Source organism: Fukomys damarensis, unplaced genomic scaffold (genome assembly GCF_012274545.1).
Source record: "Fukomys damarensis isolate Sample0158 unplaced genomic scaffold, DMR_v1.0_HiC HiC_scaffold_27, whole genome shotgun sequence".
Lineage (NCBI taxonomy): Eukaryota > Metazoa > Chordata > Mammalia > Rodentia > Bathyergidae > Fukomys > Fukomys damarensis.
In genome coordinates, this window is record NW_022900939.1 from 35,483,674 (window position 1) to 35,501,796 (window position 18,123).

General features: G+C 35.8%; 1 protein-coding gene across 1 annotated transcript in view; it reads left to right on the forward strand.

The window, feature by feature from the left end:
- Senp6 (SUMO specific peptidase 6) overlaps window positions 1-18,123 on the forward strand; it is an 88,095-nt gene that overhangs the window by 24,864 nt on the left and 45,108 nt on the right. The window contains exons 7-10 of the mRNA XM_010617914.3: window positions 5,393-5,463; window positions 11,057-11,137; window positions 12,103-12,242; window positions 14,448-14,835. Coding sequence (XP_010616216.1) covers window positions 5,393-5,463; window positions 11,057-11,137; window positions 12,103-12,242; window positions 14,448-14,835 — 680 coding nt within the window. The remainder of the gene's footprint in view (window positions 1-5,392; window positions 5,464-11,056; window positions 11,138-12,102; window positions 12,243-14,447; window positions 14,836-18,123) is intronic.

Here is an 18,123-nt window from a genome sequence, read left to right on the forward strand (position 1 = left end):
GTCTGAGTCCGCTTGTCTTGAACTCACTATGTAGCCCTGGCTGGCCTGGAACTCGATATACTCCTCCTTTGATCCACCCCACCCAATAGAAATTTACTTCTTTTGACATCAGTTTCAAGTGATGGAAATACTAATAAAAGAGCTGCCTTTAAAGCAAGACCAAAGAAAAACAACAACAACAACAAAAAAAAAAAAAACCATTGCCCAGATCCTGCTTTTTAAGTACTGCTTTCCAGTAAAAGAAATGTGAAGAAATGGCTCATTTTAGGAACTTTTTAGGAAAAAGTATGATGGTACCAGAATCACACATGTGTGTGCATGTGCACACACACACACACTCACACACACACTGCTTCAGCAGCACCTCTACTAAATTGGAATGATACAGAGATGATTAACATGGATGACCTACAAATTAATATTTTGTGAATTTTGCATTATATATGTTTTGCCATAGTGAAAAACAGGACATATCATACCAAAGGGACACAGGAGCCAGCTGAAAGACTTCTTAAGGGCCAGAATTGTAGTAATTGGGTTATTTTACCCTACTGACAAAATAAGTATCCATGAGTTACAGTGATATAAATAAATGAGTCTTTTTTATTGACCCAGTTTAGCAATCTTTTTGTGAGCATATGCATATTGTGGTAGTAGGGATTGTACCCATGGCCTCATTGAGCTATTATTCCACTCCACTCACTTTATATTACCCAGACCAGCTGTGCTCCTCCCTCGGCCTTTGAGAGTGGTGATGTTACAGGAATGTGCCACCATGCTCTGCCAAGGCATTAGCAGACGTGAAACAAACACCACTTTCAGTACAACACTGGATTCACCAATATTATTTTATAAGTGACAGAAAATGAACTAGAGATAGCACACCAGTTCCAACTACTGTAGAGTACTTGGGAGGTTAGTGCAGGAGAATCACAAGTTTGGGGCCATCCTGGGAAAATTTGGGAGGCCATTTCCAAAAGCGAATGAGGGCATAGTTGGGGACGTAGCAGTGCTAGAGGTCTTGTTTAGCATGCTTTAGGGCCTGGATTCAATCTCTAGTACCACAAGCAAACTGTTTCTTACAGAATTTCAAGTAGTATGAGTAGTCAACTTTTCCAAAGGTGGAGCTTAATTACCCTGATTCCTTTTGAGTGTGGGCTGGATTACTTGTCAAATTAAAGTATAGAAAGAAAAGTAGTAACTTTTTAAAAACTCTACAAAGACAATCTTAAGAGACCAAGGTGAACATGCATGGTGAAAAGTCATATTGATACCATGTATCCCTGATATTACATGATGAAAAGGGCACTCTGTCTCCCATATTGCTTTTCAAATCCCCAGCCCTCAGTCAAATCCTGAGAAAACATCAGACAGATCTAGTTGCAGGCATTCTGTATATTACCTGACCAGTTTCTTCCAGATTATCAAGGTTATGAAAGGCTGAGAAACACAAAGCAGAGACTAAATACATTGTATCCTGGATTGGATCATGGGACAAAAAAGAATATTAGTAAAATGATGATAAAATCAATAATGAGGAGTTAATAATAATGTATCTACCAATACTGATTTCTGGAGTTCTTTTGGACATATGTATAATGGTAATATAAGGTATTAACATTAGGATGAAGGGTATGAGGAAATTCCAATTATCTTTGCCAATTTTTTGCAAATCTAAAATTATTTCAAAATTATGTTCACACACACACACACACACACACGCAAAGTAACTTTAATGGCCAAGGCTTATCTAACCTTTGTAATTGGAACATTTGATGTTTGAACACATGTACATAAAGAAAAAAATTATCTTTCATTTTATGCATCTTGTAAAGTCTTGGGTTCTAAAACTTTTACACAAAACAGCCTCCCTACCTACATAGGAAGAAGACAGGAAAGTTTCCCTACCTCTACTTGGTTTGGGGTGGAAAACAAATATCTAATGAAAAATTAAATTCTAGGGTTCATCTTCTTAGCATTTTGGAGATTGATATTTGTATCCCTAACAGTAAACAAAACAAAACAAAAAAAACTTAGATCAAGAAGTTAGCTTACAAAGCCAGGTATGGTGGCACATGCCTATAAGCCAGCACTTGAGAGGCTGAGGCAGGAGGATTGCTGCTAGTTCTAGACCAGCCTGGGTTACACAGTGAGTTCAAGGCCATCCTGAACTATACAGCAAGACCCTGTCTGAAAAAAGTTAACATATGTTTTGATTTTAGATCACTAACAAATTTTTTAACTGAGTTTCAAAAGAGATAAGATAGTTTATGATTGGAAAATAAAATCTTATACCAAACTAACACTTTTTTTAACTTAAACATCTTATATTCTTGTATTTAAGAGATGCCTTCATTTTTGTTTTTTGTTTTTTGTTTTTTTTTTTTTTGGTACTGGGATCGAACTCAGGACCTTGTGCTTGCGAGGTGGGTGGCCAGAACCAGTGAGCTAAATCCCTGAACCTGCTATTCATTTTTTAAAAATAAAACTTAATTTTTTCTAGCTGTGTAGGAAAATGGAGCAAATATTAAAAGGGTGGTTATAAAATTGGGAAATAGAGCCAGATGTACATAGTACTTTATTAATATTAAATTATAGTTCATTCATGATAAGGTTTTGGATATTACCTGATGTATTTATTATGACAATCCTCAGCATGCACTGTGTTATTGCAATGATTGTAGTTTGCTTGTTTATTTTTTGCAGTTTTGGGGGTTAATACCAGGGCCTTTACTTTATATCCCCAGCATTTTTTTCTACTTCTTCTTTTGGAAATAGGGTCTTGCTATGTAGTTCAAGCAGGCATCAAACTCATTATATGGCAGTCCTCCTGCCTCAGCCTACCAAGTGCTGGGATTATGGGCATGTGCCACCATACCTGGCCCCTTTTAAAATATTTTGTTTTGAGACAGTCTTAATAAGTTGCCCACAGTGGACTCAAACTTACGATCACTCCTGCTTCAGCCTCCCAGAGTGCTAGAATTATAGGTATACACCACCATGCCTGACAAAAAAAAAAAATCTTAGTTTATTAATGCAGCATTTTCATCGATCCCTGTACGTGTCTGTATGATTTTCTGTTTCAGAATGTTTATGTCAGGTATTTTCACTGAATAACCCTGTGTTTCTGGCATATCCCAGTATAAAGCAATTAAGCAAGTTCAAACTAAAAAAAGAAATTTGTGTTTCCAGATTTTATAACCACCCTGTAACTTGTTAATACTCTGTGATACTTTAAAATACTTTTTTGTGGTCAATAATTTTTAAAACTTTATAAACTTACTGGGAAGTTTACCATAATAGTATTACTGTATTTGCTTCAGATTCATTGTTTCTGTGTTATATTTTAAAGGTAGCATTTTTATTTTTTCAAAATGTAGAATTATAAAAACCGGGCATTAGAATGCAATTATATAAGAGTAAGACTATTGTATCTGTATATAATTCCCCCTCCACATGCCAGAGATTGAACTCAGGACCTTGCACTTGTGAGACAGGTGCAGTGCTACTGAGCTAAATCCCCAGCCCTATGTAATTCTTTAGTGTGAAAATATGCACAGTATAAAAGTACATGTTTTCCTATAATTCTAAGATTGCAATTAGGAGCTGAAAATGTACCTCCTGTTTTATGGCACCATCAGTACTACTACATCTAAGGTAATTTTTCATCTTCAAAATTTGTATCCTCGCAAATCTTAAATTTTTACCAGAGTGAAAATTCTCTGGTTGTACCCTGATGTTGCCCTTGCCATCAATACTGACGCAATTTGACAGTATTCAGATTCTTTTTTTGTGTGTGTGTGCCAGGGATCGAACTCAGGACCTTGCGCTTGCCAGGCAGGTGGCAGAACCAATGAGCTAAATCCCTGGCTCAGCAGTATTCAGATTCTGTTACCGACATTTAATTGTGTGACTATGGGCAAGTTAGCTAACCTAACTGTCTCAATTTCCTCTTCTATAATGTGCTGATGGTATGCACCCTAAAAGATTATTTTGTATACTAAATGGCTTAATAAGTAAAAAGCATTTAGAACAGAACTTGGTATATGATACTCAATATTTCCTAACTGCTTTCCATATACACTATCAACACCATTAATATTGTCTCCTTTTGTGGTTTTCATAGTTTTCATTTTGTGGTTTGACTTTTATAGCATAGGAATATGAAATCCTTTCAAGAAAAATTTTTGGTATTTTTGTTTAATTGAAATGTCACGAATAGAAAAATTAGTGGTGTAATTATCTTCTTTGATTTTCTGATAAAAAAAATTAGTGCTTTTAGAAGCTTTTATTTAGGGTGGGAAAGTAACTAATTGTAGCTTCCTACTCTGTTATACTTCTGTAGTTTTTCTTATATAAGGGTTTTATTCCACAGCTTAGATACAGAGCTTTTGCCAAAAATTAGTAGATTTGAGACATATGGATGGTAGTACTTAGGACATTTTGCTACTAAGAATTATATCTAAATTTTTGTTGTTGTTTTTGTTTTGTTTTGTTTTGTTTTTTTGTTTTTTGAGACAGGGTCTCACTATGTAATTGAGACTGACCTGGAACTCACTGTGTAGCCCAGGCTGGTCTTGAACTCACAGCGATCCTCCTGCCTCAGCCACCCAAGTGCTGGGATTACAGGCATGCGCCACCACGCCCGGCTTAAAAATTGATTGTATATGAAGTTTGACAAAGTAATCTAATATTTTAAGACAAGTTTGGACATGGTGTTATATAGCTTTTTTTCTAGCTATTTGGAAGGCCAAGACGGAGTTTGCTTTTGAGCCCAAGAGTTTAAGCCCAGCTTGGGTAACGTGGCAAGACCTTGTCTCAAATAAATAATTTTTAAAATAGAATAAAAATAAAACAGTGGCTATTATGAAAGGATGATAATCTGGATTTATTGTTTTATTCACCGTCTCTTATGTTCTCCAGACAATCTGAGTAAATTAATCATTGTTTTTTAGGGATCTCATAATGCCTTAATTAAGCTTTAGTATATTTATGTAATATAGTTTTTTAACCTTTTGATTTTTGGTTTTTGTTTCTTTCCTTTTGGGGCTGAGGATTAAACCGAAGGCCTCTCTTGTGCTAGGCAAATGCTCTTGAACTAAGCTATATTACCATCCCTTTTAAAATTTTATTTTGAGATAGTCTTACTAAATTTAAATTGCCCAGGCTGTCCTTCAACTTGTGATACTCCTGCCTCAGCCTCCCAAGTATATGGGATTATAGGCATGTGCCACCATATCTAGCTATGGTTTTACTATTTCATAGTATCATACTATATGACAAAGAAGCTATGATTTACTTTTAGTAAATGTATTGTAAGTATCCCCATAACTTTTTCACTTTGAAAACTGCATTTCCTGTTTGAGTAAACTATATAAATTTCCTTTTCTAGGAAAGAATATCCACCTCATGTCCAAAAAGTTGAAATTAATCTTGTAAGGTTAAGTCGGCCCCAAGGTGTTGGTAAGTGTGTAGTTTTGTTACATTTGTGAAGAGTTTTGAGTTGTGCCTGAAGGGTACAGGTAAAAATGAAACTCTAAATGTTCCCACATACAATAGAAATATATAAAAAACACTTTTGATAACTGATTTGAGAATTTTAACTTGAATGTAATACTGTTGTGATTACAGTCCCGTGAATACAATTGAAATCACAGTCCTGTGAGTATAATTTGTGTTTTTAAAAACTATTACGTGTAGAAGACCTGGAACTGTCCTCAGTTAATGATTTGATCTAAAATTTATGGTGCATCAGGGAACTAAATTAAAATGAAGACATCTGATGAAAAAAGGTTAATAATGTTGAGAAAACAGTGTGACTAGAAATACATTTGTAAAAATTATATACATATATTTTAGTATATATAGAACTCTGGGTTTTATTGTGAAATAGTTTTCAATAAACTCATTAATGCTAAAATAAGGGCAGTGACAGTTATGAAAAATATTTCACCATCAAATGGATTTTACCTAAATATTACCTAAAATATTGATTCTTAATATGTGTCCTTGTTTTTCCCAGGACTTTAGCTCTTAAATTCTAAAATCTAATGATTTTTAAATAGCTAGGTTTTCTTGATAGCTAAGAGTTTGTTTTGTGAAGCAGTCGTATTTTCTACTTCTGGGTAAAAATCCTTTGTACATGTGTTAAACGTATCCCTGTATTACAAAGATATTTATCCAGACTTTATTCTTTCTTATTGCAGTCACTTTGTATATGAATTATTATACTTTGCACTACATAATTATGCTTGTGTTTATTAAAGTTTAGTAATAGTGACTGCCTGCATTACATTTTCTATCTCTGTTAAGCTCTTCCTTTGTACCAGATGCTAAGTCTATTCATTATTTACTGTTACCCTGGCTTCCACCCTGAGATCCCTACAACTGAATTGATCTTTTCCCTGTGTTTTGTACAGAGGAAGAGGCTGGAGCTCAGAGTGATTAAATAACTTACTGAATCATGCAGAGCAAGCAAATGGTAGAACTGGGTAATAGAACCGAGGTCTGTTTGATGCCAAATCCTGTGCTTTTAATCATTGTATTTTACTATTTTCTTAGTCATATAGAAAATAATTTTAATCCTCAGAAATGTGCAAGTATTATCATTTCCATTTAACAAATGCATTTTAGAGAGTTTAACTGAGAGTTTTAGATACTGATAATTCAGGCAGTTTTGTGACAAATAACTAATTAAAGACCATTCAAGAAGTAATAGTATTAGTCTTTGTTGTTGTCAACTTTATTTTAAAATCCTCAGTTGTAAAACTCAAGTTCATTCCAAATTTGGGTTTGAACACTGAAAAGTTCAAGAAGTGAACATATTTTTCCCATAAGAAATAAGAGAAAACCAAATTGGTTTGGATCCCAAATATTACTTATAAGTTCATTTTTCCAGGATTTTAACAAGCTTCACAATGATTTCTTTCTTTAAATAGCTAGTATTGTGATTCTAACATGGTTATAGTTTATGCAGTTAAGAGGAAAAAGCACAATGGTGAATATTTCAACACACTAAGCAAGCACTCGCTGTGTATTGTCTGGGTGGGACAGGCACCTAGATGGACATGTCACTCCTTTGTATCCAGTGAAACGCAACAAGTGTGATGCAATCTCGGCCCACACAGGATTTTTCAAGACCTATTTTTGGTTGGACTATCAAGCAAAGTTATGAACACTGAGTAAACTTTGCCATTTGAGTAGTGGAAGGTTTGAGTTGCACTTGGAGCCATTTGACATCCAAAGGATCACTAATTATAGGCTCACAGAAAAGTTCCAAAACTAGTACAGAGATGACTTTTTAGCCTTCGCCCAGCTTTCCCTGTTGCAAGCATCTTTCTAATCGATAGTACATTTATCAAAACTAATAAATTGGCATTGGCATAAGATTCTTAACTATTGTCCTTGTTCACATTTCATCTTTTTTTTTCCTAATGTCCCTTTTTCATTTCAGGATCCAGTTGCATTTAGTTGTCAGGTTTTCTTAGTTTCCTTCACAGTCTCGAACACTCAGCTGCTTTGTGTAATGCCTCCTCTGTTTGGGTTTGATGGTGTCTCATTATAAGATTGACTGTATGCATTTTGACAAGACTCACAGAAGGGATATTGAACCTCTTCTCAGGGCATGGTGTCAAGCATTACATGACATTCATGAGCCTTACTCCTGGTGATACATACCTTGGTCATTTGGTGAAGGTAATTTCTGCTGGGTTTCTCTACTGTAAAATACTGTTTTCCCTTTAGTACTTAATGAAGATATTAAAGGAGATATTCCAAGTCTCTGGAATTATTCTGCTTTTTCTTAAAGTTTTACCAACTGATTTTATTAGCATCCATTGGTAGATTTTTTTTTTTTTCTATTTTTGCAGTACTGGGGGTGAAACCCAGGCTCTCACATTCACTAGGCAAAGGCTCTATCACTGAGCCACATACCCAAGCTCTTTTAATTTGAAACAGAGTCCTGCTACATTGCCCAGAACTTGTGAACTATCGTCAGACTCCAAGTAGCTGGAATTAGAGAAATGCACCACTACTCTGTTTATGGTGGGTTTTGCTGGCAACAGTTACTGTTTGATGTTTGGCTAATGGTCATTTTCTGTTTTTATCTCATGTTTATTCTATAGGGAAGAGTTATACCTCTTTACATGGTTCTTTATATCTTCATGCTGATAGATGAGTTTCACATGGGCAGTACTTGCAGATTCGGGAGAGAGATGTTGGTATATTTAACTTGTAAACTTTTTTTTTAAAGAAAGGGAATTAAATTAAGATGCTGCATCTTTTTTTTAAATAGAGTCCACCAGGGCCGGGGATTTAGCTCAGTGGTTCTGCTGCCTGCCTCACAAGCACAAGGACCTGAGTTTGATCCCCAGTACCAAAAAAATAAATAAAATTAAAATAAATAAATAAATAGAATCCACCAAAAATGTATACATCAGGAAAAGAAAAACTTGTATAAATATTTTAATACTAAATTTATTGAGACATTATAAGATTAATACAAGGTCCTTGCGCTTGCAAGGCAGGCAGCAGAACCGCTGAGCTAAATCCCTGGCCCTACCTTCGGGTCTTTACAATTACAAGAGGTGCTCAAAGTGATGGTCATTAGCATCTAGATGTTTATTGGTATGGCAAACTGCTGAAGTGTGTATGCATTTTTTTTTGGTGGACTGTATATTGAAGGGCAATAGAGCCATCTCTTTAGCTTCTCTTGTTGGATAGGTGAAAATATATTTGCATGTAGGCTGAATAGCAATGCCATAATAATATTAGATATATTATTTCATTGGAGATTGCAATTTGTTTTAGGATTTCCATTGGATATCCTAGGTTCACTAGTTACTGGCATAGTTTCTGTAATAGTTTTCTCTTCAAAGGAAATACCTCTCTCTGCATTGTCTTTAACACCCAAAATTATTTCTTTATTCTATTTGCCTTTATTTTGAATTTAAGAGGCACTTAATATGAATTTTTGATAATTTATAGACATATATCAGCACTTACTAGGAGTGATAAGTGGTTTTCTAGTTAAAAAGCTCACCAGATGTATTTGCAAACACCTATAATCCCAGGACTTTGGGAGACTGAGGCAGGAGGATCACAGATTTATGCCAGCATGGGCAATGTAGTGACTTAGTAAGACTCTGTCTCAAAATAAACAGTGTCAGTAACTTAATAAGTTGCCCAGGCTAGGTTCAAACTTGCATCTTCCTGATCTCAGCCTCTCAGAGTGCTGGAATTACAGGTATGTGCCTCCATGTCTAGCTTGATTGCCTTTTTAATGAACTTATATTGTGTGGTTATAGCTCAAGCATCTGGTTTTTTATTGTAACACATATACAGAAGAAAACAATCCTCACACACTCCACAAGGCAGGACTGCTATTATCATTTTAATATAACTTCGGACCAGTCAGCTCTGTATGTTTATAATGCGTATTAAGTGTTATATGTAATGTAGAGATGATTCACATGATACAGGAAATACATAGGTTATATGCATACTATTTTATGTAAGTAATTTATGCATTTGCAGTTTTTGTTATCTTTGAGGGGTTCTAGAGCAAGTTTCCAACAGATAGTAAGGAAGGACTGCACATGCCTTTTTTAGTACTGTGTGTACTATTCTGTACATTGTATGGTGAATTTGCTTATTTTTAAGTAGGATCTGGCAGGTACATATTTGAGCAAAATGATGTACACAGGTTTTGTGTAATTTACAGAGTTCAGTAAAATGTGTTTATGAGGGAAAGGCTTTCTTTTTTGTTCTAATGATTTTAGTAAGGCCAGAAAACTGGAGGAGTGAGCGTGTTTTGGGTTTTGCTTGGTACGTTGTTTTGAGATAGGGCTTCTGTGTTGTTTGGGCTGGTCTCTAGTTCCTGGGGTCAGTCAAATGGCCCTCCCAGCTTTTTTTTTTTTTTGGTACCGGGGATTGAACTCGGGTCCTTGCGCTTGCCAGGCAGGCCACTGAACCGCTGAGCTAAATTCCCAGCCCCTGGCTCAGCCTTTTAAGAAGATGGGACACTGTGCCCTGCTTTGGTGGCTGTGTTTTAAGACTTCTCTATTGTAAATTAAATTTCATAAGTAATTGGTGTGTTCTGGGTAACTGTATTCTTGTATTTTCTGATTTTCAAATAATATTTTCTGCCTCTGTTGTTTTACTCATAGTGCCACATTAGAGCACTTTAATAATCACTTGTATGGAAATTTCTTGTTTATATCTACTTAACAAAGTAAGCTGTCCCTTACGGAAGTAGTTAACACCTGAATGTTCTGCACGGCCAAGGCCTCTCTGTAACCTCAGGTGAGACATCTTGGAAGGGAAAAAAGAGCATCTTTAGTTCATCTCCATACCTGGAGGCTATTTGTAAGATTCTAGATCTCTGTATGAATCATTATCTCTGTGAAACAGGGTAAGCCACTTTCAGAGATGACAAGAGAACATCATGTCTTCCCCCCACTCAGGTAGTTTAATCTTTTTTATGTATCGAGTAGTGTTGTTGCTCTCATGTGATTCACTAATCTGATAAACATTTGTCTAGTCCATCCCTTATGCAGTTTCTAGATGCTAGGGAAGTGTGTGGCTAAAACATGTTTTCTGTCTTGTAGAGCTATTACTAAGAAAAACAAATCAGTATAAGTAAATACAACAAAATAAAATGAGTGTTTATGCAAGCACAGACAAAGTGTTATGGAAACTTAAAGGATTGCTTCCTGTGCCAAGGGTAGGACCAAGGCAGCTTTTTTATTTTTTAGCAAAGAAAGCTTTGAATTCACCAGATAGATTGGATCAGCCTTGCTTGTGAAGAGAATAACATATGTATAAGAGGATAAAAGAGAAAACATCAGGGAGTATTGTACCTCTTTGAAGTAAAGTTTGGAAGTAGGGCTGAAACATCGTTGTGATTATTTCTTTGCCAAGGTGGGATTTAGATTGTTTTTCACTTTAGCTGCTGGAATGAGATAATTTAATTGTTAGGACAACAGCATCAGATTTTTGTATTAGAACACTTTGGCAGTAATGGGAAAGCACTTTGTTTTTTTCATTTTGGTTTTAGGAAACAAGGACTCCTATGTATCCCAGACTAGCCTCAAACTCGGATCCTCTTGCCTCCACCTCCCAAATGCTGGAATTACAGGTGTGCACCACCATACCCAGTTCCATAGTGCAGAATAATTTGAAAAGAGTAAAAATAGAGATCAGTTTGGGCAAGAGTTAAGCATCTAAAATAGAGGATTAATCAAGACTTGTCATGTAGAGGTACAAGATCCCAACAATGAATGTAACTGTACTGTATCCCTAAAATGTACCAATAAACTCAATTAAAGCTGAAAAAAAAATGTAGAGGATTAAGTGAGGAGGGAGAGACAAGGAATAGTCCATGGTTAATTTCTAGCTCTGTTCAGTAATATAAAGCTACAGAAGCTGAGAGGATGGTAATCACAGCCTCTGTGTGGTTTCGCTGAGCAAGAATGATTTTATAGGCTTCTAAATGCAATTGAATATCAAAATAGATTTTAGATAATATTTTATTCTTTAAAAAGAGAGTATTAATGCTAGAGATTTAGCTCAGAGGTGCCACTGCCTGCCTCACAAGTGCAAGGTCCTGAGTTTGATCTCCAGTATCAAAAAAGAATATTAAAGATAGGACATAGAAGTATTTAGCAAGGTTGGGATTATGTGGACAGGGCATTTTAATTTACAATGAAAGAGAATGAGGAGAATTATCTTCTGTGTTTCTTAAACAGTTGCACCCAAAGTTTGAATTAAATACTTTTCCTCATTACTAAGAAGGATGTGTTTGGCTCAGTGCAGGAATGCGTCTGTAGTTTTAGTAACCCGAGGGGAGCAGCAGTGTGCGTACGTGATGAAGTGGCTTTGAATGTGCAGATCCTGCTGAGGAGCTAAAGTATGCAAGAGCAATAGGCCCTCTCTGCTGACTTAAACTTCAAGTTCTGCTTACTTTTTACTATGCATATTGAAATACTACTTTAACTAAAACAATATTTAGGAATATAAACTAGTTTTTTTTTTTTTTTAAAGCAAAAATCATGAAGGATTTATTAAATTTAATTTTGGTACTTTTGTTTTTTCCTTCCGTAGAACGTATAATGAAGAAAACAGAACAGTCTGAATCACATGTAGAGTCTGAAATTAAGAAGAAAGTACAACAGAAACGGCAGTGTACATACCAGCCTACTTCTCTGTCTCCTGCTTCAAAAAAATTTTTAACCCATTTAGAGGTGAGTAGAAAAATTATTCTTTGTTACTAATCGAGTGGAATTTTTATTAATACTAGTTTTAATGCGTATTGAATTCCAGATGATCTTTTATAGTCCCAGAGAAAACCTGGAAAGTTATTTAAGCAAACTTTTCTACTTTCAGTAGACTTTTGGGGATCAAACTCCTGCCATCTAACTCATGCTAGAATCACTTCTAGTCAAATACACCATTTTTTCTTATCTGTCCAGAACATGGAATTTTTTCTGGGGGGGAAAACAATTTATAATTGCATCCCTGTAACATTATAGTAATTTCTCCACCAAAATTTTTTTGAAATTATTTTAAATTTACAGTTTTGGCGGGAGTAATGAGTAATAGAAAGAGTATCCACATATTCTTTTCTCAAATTCCCATTTTACCCGTTTGCTTTATTCTCTTCTTGTATTTTCCTCCCCTTTTCTCCTTCAAACACATATACCTAGAGGCATCATTTAAGTGTCATTTGTAGGCATGGTGCCCCTCTAACAGTTAACCCATTTAACACTTGGTGTGACTTTAAAAGGCAACTTGTGATTCTGTATAAACAAAGTGCAGTTCTCAGTTCTCAGCATTGAAAAATAACCATCTGTTCAACAGACACCGTTCAGACTTCCCCCAAATAGTGTCGTGTATGGGTATTGGATCCAATTCAGAATCCCGTTTCAGTTATTTGCCATGAATCTTTAGACTCTTTTTGGCAGTGATTGCTGACCTACACTTGACTCAGGCTGTACTGGCCTCTTCTGCTGCTCAGTCCAGGTGAAGGAGAACAAGGAAGGAGGAAGTATCATCACAGCAGCATTTCTCCAGTGGGCACACCAGCTGAAAACCTCATTATTTTTAATGCCTAAAGCCTTTTTTTTTTTTTTTTTTTTTGTACAGGGGATTGAACTTGGGACCTTGCACTTGCAAAGCAGGTGGTAGAACCACTGAGCTAAATCCCTGACCCCTCCTTTTTTATTCTTTATTTCCATGTCAATTGTTCTTATTTTTTTTCTTAGTGGAAATTAAGTATCATAGCTATTCCCTAAGTACCTTTGTTAACAAGGTTAGCGGTTTTTCCTCCCATTTTTTAGAGTGTGAATCTCCTCACTATGTGCTTCTTGTAAGAAAATAAGATTTTTTAATTTAATGCAATTAAATATGTTGATATGTAGTAAAAATGACATTGTCTAAATGCTGTCTCTTCAAAGATAGTCTCCAGAGTTGGGGATTTAGCACAGTGGTTCCACCACCTGCCTTGCAAATGCAAGGTCCCGTGTTCGATCCCCAGTACCAAAAAAAAAAAAGGACAGGCTCTTTTTTATTCAATAGAGTTGTTGTGTGGAGAGCTGTAGATAGTTTGTGATGTGTTTAATTTATAAATCCCTCCCAGCCCCACCCAGTGCTAAGGATCGAACCTTGAGCCTGCTAGGCAAGCACTGTACCATTGAGCTACACCCACGTTTGCAATTTGAGACTGTTTGGTTAGTAATTTTTCCACAGATCAAAAGAGAGGAAATGGGGTTTTAGTCTATTTTTGTTTTCAAAGGAAATTATACTTCAAATAAAGTTTTTATAAAAATTTACTTGTTTCATATATATTTTACTAAAACTGAGCAGTATTAAGATTTTAGTTTTTAGATCACTAGGTTGATAAAATGCTTAGTTTTTATTATGAAAATTTTAATACTGTATTCAGTTCAGCTGATCTGCATTTTGTTCCTAATTGCTGCAAATAATTCCAAGGTACGTGTTTCTTATGCTAATAACTCAGGATATATTTCCTTCTATATCTTAATATTAAGAATTTTAATCAGGGATGTGCTTTTTCTGTTTTAATATCAATTTTCTAAAAGGAAATACTGTTTTTCCATGAAGTTCTTTTCCTTTAAGTGTTTCCTGTTTGCCTTTATTCTGGGGTAGTGTTAGAGCCCAGGGTCACCTGGCTGTAGGGCCTCAAGTGCCCCGCATCCTCAGACTCTTATGGACGGAATTTGCTTACCTATGCCTGACTGCTGAAATTGGTGATCTTGACATTCTTACCAGCATCCTGACATTGAATTCCAAGTAACATAACTTATTTAGAGCCTTCTTTTAGCCAAGGAAATGAGACAAGAACTGAGTTTTGAGACATTTAAGGGAGTGTCTTGACTTTGAAGTAAAACCAAAATCTTTTCTTTCTTTTGTTCTTTTTGGAATTTAAGGTTTCAGAACAACGTGAATGTTGCCCAAAATGTGGAAAAGAAAAAGAAAATCAAACTAAATGCCAAAGTTGTGGTATTATTTTTCGTAATGATTTGCAAAGAAATTGCAGACACGCTGTAACTTTGAATGAATCTACTGGACCATTATTAAGAACATCAATTCATCAAAATACTGGAGGACAAAAGTCACAAAACACAGGATTAACAACCAAGAAGTTTTATGGGAACAGTGTGGAAAAGGTTCCAATTGATATAATTGTGAGTCATGATGACAGTAGACATAATTATTTACAGACTAATGGAAAAGTAATTTTACCAGGGGCAAAAATGCCCAAAATTACAAACTTGAAAGAGAGAAAAACAAGCCTATCAGACCTAAATGATCCAAGTAAGTGCTTTTGCTTTTTTTTGTTGTTTTCTTCTGAGGCTTAAATTCCAGGTCTCGAATGTTCTGCCACCTCAGATTCCTGAATACCTGAGAATATAGGTGTATGCTAGCTGCCACACCTAAGTTAGTTTTGCTCTTTTTAATAATACTTATATCAACCCAATAAACAGTTGGAGACTGAATAAACTATTGAGTGTGTGGCTATAAAAGGGCGAGGAGGGGGCGGTGTGATAAAGTCCTATGTAGAATGGTTTCCAGGATTTTAATTGAGTAAAGCAGGATGCACATAAGACTATATTACACAGGTTGAAAGAATGAAGTTTTTATTTTTCTTAGACAGTACTTTGCTATGTAGTCCAGGCTGGCCTTGAACTCACCATGTAGCCCAAGATGTATTGATAAAAGCAAATTAATAACTATATCATTGTCTTGTCACCAAACAGGGTTTGGGGTGGTTCCCCAGGAGTAGATGGAGACCTCAACATTGCCCAGGAGTACATTTGTTCACTCTTGTTATATAAAGCATTTTAAGGCCCTTCAGTGTGGGTGCAGGCAGAGTTAGAAAGTTAAAAGAAGTCCAGCTTGAGCAGGACACTCTGATGATGAGGTTCAGACAGACTGTGCTCATCAAAGAACAAGGTGAATTTGCTGGCATAGGCTCAAGTCCTATTGGCCACTGTCTTTTCTCTGGTTGTGTGGCTCCAGAGGAATACTTATGGCGTGAAGAGCAGTTCGATTGCCATAGGATGATTCTTGCTTGGGAAGGAGGGGGGATTTCTGTCATGGGATAATTGCTCCCATTTGGGGAGGTGACCTCATGGGGTGAACTGTAAAGGTCTGGTTTTCCTAGAACCCAAGGTAATTGTAGGTCTAGGAACAATGACTGGAGACATCTTAGTGGTCACTCCTGTGGATCTAGAACCGGACATTGTAAAAATCTGGCAATTGCATGTCCCTGAAAATTACTTTAGTTATTCTTTTTGTGGTGTCTTGAGTTTTGAAGGGGGATAAGATAGGTTAGATAAATCTGGGGCTAGTGAATCTTCCAATATAAACACTCCTTAAGTAACCACCATGCCTATGTGTGGAGTTGAGCAGGAATCTAACCTAGAGTTTAAGGTAGTAAAAGAGACCCAAAAATTGAAGGCAGAGATGCCAAGCTTTGTCCTACTCTTGGTTACTTATTGCTGCTCATCTGTGTGTCCAGCCTCTAGGTCCCTGTTAATTCACCCTGTCTAAGGAAATTAAGGTATTGACTGCTCTGTCTTTATAAATTTAAACTAACACATACGTGAGAAGGAGACAGACTGAGTCCCAAGCCTAGGGAGTAAGGATATAGGTAACCTTAGGTAAATTTGATCGTATGTAAAGACTGCAGTTTCCTTGGCTCTTTTCAATCTTTTTTTCTTCTATCCTACTCAAGTCTCAGTGTTAAAGAAATAGGGCCAGCTCTCCACAAAGAATGTGATAATGTACCACAAACATACTAATAGAAATGCAAAAGTAAAATTAAAGAAATAAAAAGTCATTAAGCTGAAGTTTCATTTAGAGATAATAGTGTAAATTTATTATGTATTTTATCTTAAACATAAAATACATATTCCCTAGCTTTACCCAAAAAAAAAATGCATACTTAGAGAATACTCTAAAGGGAAAAGAAAATAAATTAACAACTCATATTTGGTGTGTTGTATTTTTGTATTAATGTATTTTAAAATACCATTTTGTATAAAAATAACTAGAGCTGCTCAAAGAAATATAGTAGCTTGCTACATATCTGGCATGTAACACACTTGAAGGTAATCTTAGATCTAGCCATAATTCAGAAGCAGGGAAACAGTCAAAAAGTACTATAAACTTGTCAAAAGGACACAGGAACTAAAATGAAATATTCCCATTTCACCAGTAATGGGAACACTTTAGTCACAAAAACAGTCATAATTGCTAGTCATTGAAATAATCAAATATATTCAAGTCAGTAGTTAACCATAATACTCCCTTACTCCCTCAAGAAAGGGGAAAAATAGAGGAGAAAGCTCTTCTCTAGTTAATATATGGAAGTTGCTTGAGGTTTGAAAGCAGTCTTCTGATAACGGGTAAATAATGGGGGAAATTATTAATTTTTTTCAATACATCAAAATATGCCAAGTTCTGTTTTAACTCAACTGTATGAAGCCTCAGACTGTGCCAGTGTGTTACTTTTTTTTTTTTTTCAGTAAAGAAAATAATTAACTGTATGATGGCTGTCCAATCAAGGTACTTTGTTGTGATGGAGCCAGGCTCAGTGGTGTATACCTGTAGTCTCTGCATTGGGAGGCTGGGACAGAGGAATTGAAACTTTGAGTCTTACTGTACAATTTAGTGAGACTCTGTCTCAAAAGTTTTTAAAGTGAATAAGTAAATAGGACTGAGGATATAGCTGAGTGGTAGAGTGTACCTGAGTTTGATCCCCACTATTGCAAAGCATTGGATGGATGGGTGGATGAATGGATGGCGTTGGCTAGTAGAGTACCCCTAGATTTCATCCCACTACTGACTGCCAAGAAAGAAAGATACTTCAGTGATAGTTTGTAATACATGTTGGAATAGTGTTGTTAATATCATTTGAATCTTTCCTAATGTTGAGGTTGTTCATTAAAATAATACATGGAAAGAGCTCTCACTTATTAGTCAGTTACTGTATAATATCATTGAGCCAAATTGAAAATCCTGGGAGATTACCAAAATGAGGAGAATTAGAAATTAGTAAGTCAAAAGGGCTAGGGTTTTAGCTCAGTGGTACTACACTTGCCTTGCAAGCACAAGGTCCTAAATTTAATCCCCAGTACCAGGAAAAAGAAATTGGTAAGTTGAGGTTTATAAAGGAAAAAAAATTAACTGCTATGTCTTTAATCATACAGATTAAAAAATTAATATATCATCAACCATGTAGATGAATAATATAAGGAAATAAATTCATGTGATTCTGAGCATAATAGCAGCCATGATTTAATATCAGAATGCATAAATTTGCTCTACTTCCGTGCTAAAAAAAAGCATCAGGCGTGGTGGTACGTGCCTGTAATCCTAGCACTTTAGAAAGCTGAGACAGGAGGATCTCAAGTTTGAGCCCAGCCTGGGAAACTTAGAGATTTAGTGAGACCCTTATCAAAAGAAAATATTTTAAAAGGTCTGGGGATATAGCTTTTTGCAAGGCCCGTGGGCTCAAAGACTATTACCAGAAAAAGGGGGGGCTATTTTCCATTAAATTATGTGGAAAAATGTAGTTCGTTATACAAAATGCTGTAT